We start from the raw sequence: 7097 nt of genomic DNA on the forward strand, positions 1-7097 counted from the left end.
TAACTGAAGTGTTTAATCTCTGATATCAATCTCCTCTGCATGGAAGAAAATCGCAAACCTTTATTTCTCCAAACATGCCGACTCGGAAAGGCTAAAACTTCTATCAGTGAGACCTCCGGAAGCTGTGTTCAGGTCTCGCTGGAGAAAAAAAGTGCTGGAAAAAAAACTATAGGGATTAAGACAGACACTAGAACGTTTTTTTTTCAAGGTACATTTCTACTCCAAGTGGAAAATAAACAAATAAACACGTAAAATGTACAAGAACCCGAAAGTAAATCTTGAGTGAATTCCCCCTCGCTCGCTACTCTTTCTAGTACAGTAGAAGACGACCATGTGGGTGTTTGAAAAATCCTTTGATGTGAAGACTTTCACTCTTGGTGCCTTGTTAGTTCCAAACTGGCCGCCACATTGTTGTCGTCTTGTCAATCCGAGTGAGGTTTCATTGTGTTGACATGTTGATGAAGGTTCCTGTTGCTGGGACTTTCCAGTTTTCACTTGGGGAGGGGGACCACTTAAAATACAACAAGAGTTGCTTCGAGTTTCGTATCGTAGGCGGCATTCCCTGCACGGATTCCCCACGTCACAGTTCCTTAGGAAAGCTGCAGTTTATATGACGGGGAAGCTAAAGGCAGAAATCAAATCGCCACCACTTCGAGCAAAGCCGGACCACTGGTGGGACATACCGACAGCGCTGATGGATCTAAGGGGCGACGACGCCGTGGGTATGATGGTAGCGACCGACGAGGCGCGGCTGCAGGACGCTCGCTGGAAGCGCACTCGCCTCGCATTTGCCTGCTGTGTTAGCGGTTGCTTCCTGCTCGCAGTGCTCAGCGTTTACCTGCTTCTCCAACACGTCCCAGCTCATAAAGTAGGACAAGCAATGGTAGGACAACGACCTGAACAGTACAGTTTGACATTGATGGTCCACGTGTCTTAAGCTTGACATTGATTGTTAATATAAGTCTAAAATTGTAAATTTTAAGTTTGACATTGCAAATCTAAGTTTATTATAAATTTTAAGTTTGACATTGTAAAGTTTAAATTTGACTGATTGCAAATCTAAGTTTAACGTTGTTAATTTTAAGTTTGACATTGATTGTAAGTCTAAGTTTAACATGGTAAATTTTAAGTTTGACATTGCAAATCTAAGTTTATTATAAATTTTACGTTTGACATTGATTGTAAATCTATGTTTAACATTGTAAATTTTAAGTTTCAGCTGGATTGTAAATCTAAGTTTAGCTTCTACATTTTAAGTTTGACATTGTAAATTTTAAGTTTGACATTAATTGCAACTTTGTATTATGTTTGATGTTGATTGTAATTTTATCTTGTGTTTGACTTTGAAGTTAAACTAAAATCCAACACACAGATTTTCAGCATCGAATGTGTTATTTGTATAAAGCAATCTTTTGTGATGCGTGCACTTTATAATACCTTGCATTTATTTTGCTTCAGGACGAAACACAGAGTGCTTCCGAAATGATTCGTAAGTATTTTAAGAAAACTTTACATATGCATCTTTTAAAAAAAAATCCAGTTCTTCCTCATGTTTTTATTGTGTAATAAATAACTGTTCCTTGATGCTGACAAACGCCCTCTTTTTTTCCCAGAACCATCTCCTGCTACTGCTGAAAAACCAAGGGCACACCTCACAGGTAAGAGGTCTTGGTTTCATTTGTGTGGAATTAATCATTGTGGGGTTTTTTGGTTTAAAAAAGTTGATATTTTTCAACGTAATGATCATTCTTACAATTGGGGTTTAAAACAGCAAGTATGGTGTATCCATCAGTATAGACATTCTGCTGAAAGGTCATCCATCTGAATTGTTTTCCACATATGCTGTCAGACCTGCTGAGTCTTTCCAGCATTTTCTGTTTTTATTTCAGATTTCCAGCTTCCGCAGTATTTTGCTTTTGTAGAAAATCCTGTGTTGCCTTAGCTTTTATATTTCATTCGAACATTGTAGGCTCCTCAACATTTCATCAGCTCCAGAAAGGAGTATCTAGTTCCTTGATAATGTGAACTCATTCAAAGACAGTTAGAAAAAAGGAAATCTAAAAAAAATGTATCTTTTTGAATTGTTAGTAAATTATATTAGAAATAATAAAAATATACAGCAATCAAATCAATTCTGCCACATTCAAGTCCGAGTATATGATTATATGTACATGTTCCAGTTGTAGTCAAAACTACTAAGATGTGCATTTCTTTAATGCTCTGCAGTAGTCCTGCTGGTTAATGTCTTAGGTGGATCATGTCATATTCCGATCATAATAATGCATTATTGTTAATAACCAGGGGGCATAGATTTAAGGTAAGGGGCAAGAGGTTTAGAGGGGATTTGAGGAAAAAAAAAATTCACCTAGAGGATGGTTGGAATCTGGAACACACTACCTGAAGGATGGTAGAGGCAGGAGCCCTCTCAATGTTTAAGAAGCATTTAGATGAGCACTTGAAATGCCATAGCATACAAGGCTATGTGCCAAGTGCTGGAAATTGGGATTAGAATAAATAGGTGCTTGATGGTCGGCATGAACACGATGGGCCAAAGGGCCTGCTTCTGTGCTGTATAACTCTTTGACTCTATCATGAATGGTCTAGAAAATATGTCTCAATCCAAAATGATGATCTTAATGTTACCTAAATTGCTGGATTTTGTAGTACAGGATTGCTCGAACTGCATAAGTTTCTATACCAGATGTTTAGTTCACCAACAGCATCCTAAGTGGTTAAGTCTTTTAAATGATCTTTTTTGATCTTTAACAATATTTGCAGTTAGGTTGTGTTCAATGATCATTAATTTTGTTTTCATTGGTCCTGGTGTACTAATTCATTTATAATAAATTCAAAGACAGGTAATTTTTAAATCAGTGTGATAATTCAAAAATATATAACATGGATGTGTTGCTACTAGTCTTTTATACAAAGAAACATCTCACATTTCACATTCACAAATTGGAAAGCACCAAGACATAGCCCCTTGTGCAATATCTGAGATACATTTCTTCAGAAGAGTGACAGTGCTGTCAGAAGGTGTTTTCTGTCAGTTGATGTCATCAGTAGATAAGTGTTAAGAGGGTATCAAAAGACTGACTAAAAGTTTCAGTCATTTCAATGGGTTCAAGTGCCAAGATTAACATTTTCACTGTAAAATTGGATAGTTATAAATAACAGTTACAAATGCCAACCAGAGCTATGACTGTGTTCTATTCATAGAAATAGCAGATTTTGTGCAGTTTACGTAGCTGAGTATTAATCAGTGATTTATAATCATACAAAACATGCCTAATGCATTTGTGAAATTAGTTCTGTTTTTCCACCATTGAACAGGTATGGCTTAGCCCAAATCAAGCTATTATGCATATTGAGATTTACGAGCATTTGTTTCTTCAATATGTTTTTTATCATGCAAACAGGAACATTTTAAATGAATAGCTTTTTTTAAATTTTAGCTAAAGAAACTTTCTCTGAAAATATTGGTGGTGAACACGTCGCTCTCCAGTGGGAAGACAGGAATGGACTTGCTTTTACCAAGGGCAAGCTAAATTATCAGAACAAAGCACTCATCATTCCGGAAAAAGGAGACTACTTTGTCTACTCCCAGGTCTCATTCAGAGGCACTGGTAGCAAAAAAGTTGAACACATTACTCATATTATTACTAAGTTGACTTCAAGTTACCCTGAACCCACCCAGCTACTGAGTTCCACCAGATCTATCTATGGAGAACAAAATCTATGGCATATGGCCATCTATTTAGGGGCAGTTTTCCACCTAGATAAAGGAGACAGGTTAGTAGTAAATGTCAGCAGTGTGGCCCAGGTAGATTTTACCAATGAGCATAAAACTTACTTTGGTACTTTTTTACTATGATTCCTCAGTTAAATAGACAGTGCTGTATTCATTGATTAGGGGAGTTAAAACAGACAGCTGAAGGGCTACATATGACACCTTTCTTGAAGTTCTATCTAGCCCATCCAATTAAGATGTATAGATTGTGGCCCACTAGCACAAATTTGGAGCAGTAGGAATCTTCAGTTGATGGGTCTTTTAAATAATGTTTTATTAGCACAAAGTCAACCTGCAAACTGGGGCACAACAAAGGTGGGGGTTGGCTGCCTATGTCAGGTAGAGGCTTCCAACTTTGCCATTGAACTGAATGAAATGGCCTTCTGGCACACTGTGTTGAGAAGTGAGAGACTAAGAGATCCAACACTAGCATGCTGGAGCAGCTGCACTGAAAATACAAAATGGCCAGACAAAGTACCAGAAATGGGAAATAGGACAATGCTAAAAAGTTAACAAGAACACAAGAAAAACACAGAGAAGGATGAAGGATAAAGCTGTCAGTTAGCCAAATACTCCCTGCCTTTTGTGGTGTTCAGACAGGCCCTTATTTGATGTGAGTTCAACACCCCTCTTTTAGATCATTCTACTGTTAGTAACTGGAAAGAAACCCCTGTATTTGTATTAAAAAATTATGTGCCCAGAATTCAAATGCAGTAACAAATGACACTAAAATACCGCGTAAAGCAGTGAATATTCAGTTATTAGCGCAAATAGAACTAAGTTAGTTCTAGGTTCTGTTATATTACTGTGTTCTTTTCTTCATACAGGAAAACATTTCCAAGCCAGTACATATTTTTGATTTAAGTTCTCAAATTTATGATGTGAATTATGTTGCTATGCAATATACAATTTGCATATATATTATTTATATACTGTCAAATGTTGACTCCGCACATTAGAATGATATACAGCACTGAAAGAATGCAGAGCTTAGAGCTGAATGCATCATATTTAGTAAGGAATGCCTATTATTAATTGTACTCATGAGTTAAGACATGCATGTACGAGACCAATTGAATGTTCAGCAGTGACTTCATTTGCTACAAAGGCTAACCATCATCTATTCTTATTTGCGATGTGCATCTAAGCTACAGACTTTGTGTACCTTATGTTTTATGTTAAAACATATATTATTTAATGACATATTTTACATATTGTATGATCATGTCAAATATCTATCTGGTATTGTAGAAAATTCTTTGGAATGACGACCATTTATCTTATTGAATCTTTATCAAGATTACTGAATTTTAACTAGTTTGTAGGATGTATATTCATTCTGATAGCACTAAATTTAAATATTTGTTCTCCTCATGGTTTGTGGAATTTAACCAGCAGTTAATCATGCTAGCCTGACCACGAAGATCTCAGATTTGACAAGCTAATCCAGCTTCAACAGCTACAAAGGCCTAGGTTAAGGGGAGGTGGTAGTGGTGGGAAAATCAGCGCAAGCTACTGCTTCTGATTGCTATCTAGTGACCCCAATTAGAAATGCACATGTGAGAACAGGATAGGCTAAAGTGTGTCGCTCCCACGGTTGAATAGCCTGCTAGCACTCACACATGAATAATTGTGAACTGGGTAAGGAGGGTGCTCCTAATGGAAGTGTAGTCTAATAAGGAGTCAATGCTTTGACAGGAAGGGGAAACTTGTGAGAAAATTAAATAAATGCATTTTACCTTACATTTACTGTACTTCTGATTGCTAATGTAGTGATTTAATATTCATGTAAGAAAACTAATGTTTAATTCAATAAAGGCTGAGATCAAGGAAATTTTTGTGAATTTTGTTTTGTCTGAAAAGCCCATATTTATCTTACCTTGCCATTTTAGTGAAGATGTAAATGTAATTAAAAAGTGATGTAAAATCAGGAAATAATCGTTAATTTCTCAGGTACTGTCCCCTCTTCTTCAAATCTACTGTCATCACCCTGTCAACTAGTATTTATATAGTGCCTTTAATGTAATAAAACATCCTAAGGCACTTTACAGGAACTTTATAAAGCAAAATTTAACATGGAACCACATAGTAAGATATTAGGATGGATGACCAAAAGCTTGGTCAAAATAAAAACAAGAAATACTGGAAATACTCAGCAGGTCTGGCAGCATCTGTGGAGAGAGAAACAGATTTAACATTTCAGGTCAGTGACCCTTCTTCAGAACTGGCAAGTGTTAGAAATGTAATAGGGTTTAAGCAAATAAAGCGGGGATGGGGCAAGAGATAACAAAAAGGAAGGTGTTGATAGGACAGAGGGTCACAGAGAATAACTGACCAGAAGGTCATGGAGCAAAAGCAAATGGTGTGCTGAAAGGCAAAGCGTTAGTGCAGAGAAGGTGTAATTGACAGAAAAATGAACAGCCCTGGCTCAAAGCACAAACATGAAAAAAAACAGTGGGTAGGCACATGGTAAACAAATGAATAATGAATCAAACTAAAATAAAATAAACAAATAAATAATAAAAAAGAAAAAAATAACTGAAAAGAAAAAGGGGGGCCCGTCATACTCTGACATTGAATACAATGTTCAGTACCGCAGGCTGTAGCATTCCTAATTGGTAAATGAGATGCTGTTCCTCGAGCTCGCGTTGATGTTCACTGGAACACTGCAGGAAGCCCAGGACAGACATGTGAGCATGAGAGCAGGGGGGTGTGTTGAAATGGCAAGCAACCAGAAGCTTGTGGTCATGCATTCGGATTGATCGGAGGTGTTCCACAAAGCGGTAACCCAATCTGCGTTTGGTCTCCCCAAAGTAGAGGAGACCACATTATGGGTAGCGAATACAGTGTACTAAATTGAGAGAAATACAAGTAAATCGCTGCTTCACCTGAAAGGAGTGTCTGGGGCCTTGGATAGTGAGGAGAGAGGAGGTAAAAGGGCAGGTATTATACCTCCTGTGATTGCATGGGAAGGTGTCATCCATGACTCCATCCCATTATCCCAGTTTCTCCATCTCTGACATATCTGCTCTGATGATGCAACCTTCCACAACAGTGCTTCTGATATGTCTTCCTTTTTCCTCAACCAAGGATTCCCCACCACTGTGGTTGACAGATACTCAATCGTGCCCGCCCATTTCCCACACCTCCACGCTCACCCCTTCCCCTCCCTCCCAGAACCAAGACAGGGTTCCCCTTGTCCTCACTTTCCACCCCACCAGCCTTCACATCCAAAGGATCATCCTCCACCATTTCCGCCACGTCCAGCCTGATGCCACCACCAAATGCATCTTCCCCTCCCCTCCCC

General features: G+C 38.1%; 1 protein-coding gene across 1 annotated transcript; it reads left to right on the forward strand.

Moving 5' to 3' along the window:
• The first annotated feature begins 203 nt into the window (after positions 1–203).
• On the forward strand, positions 204–5624 carry LOC137347735 (tumor necrosis factor ligand superfamily member 15-like). Its single transcript, XM_068012632.1, has 4 exons — positions 204–883; positions 1459–1489; positions 1614–1658; positions 3456–5624. The coding sequence occupies exons 1-4, from the start codon at positions 611–613 to the stop codon at positions 3872–3874; spliced, it is 768 nt and encodes a 255-aa protein (XP_067868733.1). The 5' UTR covers positions 204–610; the 3' UTR covers positions 3875–5624.
• The last annotated feature ends 1473 nt before the right edge of the window (positions 5625–7097 follow it).

The sequence above is a fragment of the Heterodontus francisci genome, chromosome 32, assembly GCF_036365525.1.
Source record: "Heterodontus francisci isolate sHetFra1 chromosome 32, sHetFra1.hap1, whole genome shotgun sequence".
NCBI classification, from domain to species: domain Eukaryota; kingdom Metazoa; phylum Chordata; class Chondrichthyes; order Heterodontiformes; family Heterodontidae; genus Heterodontus; species Heterodontus francisci.

What these genes read in the sequence shown, in the direction of transcription:
- LOC137347735 (XM_068012632.1), top strand. Translation starts at nt 611, where the DNA reads ATGACGGGGAAGCTAAAGGCAGAAATCAAATCGCCACCACTTCGAGCA. An exon ending in ATAAAGTAGGACAAGCAATG is followed by an intron (nt 884 to 1,458) that starts GTAGGACAACGA and finishes ATTTTGCTTCAG; the next exon opens with GACGAAACACAGAGTGCTTC. An exon ending in ACCAAGGGCACACCTCACAG is followed by an intron (nt 1,659 to 3,455) that starts GTAAGAGGTCTT and finishes TTTAAATTTTAG; the next exon opens with CTAAAGAAACTTTCTCTGAA.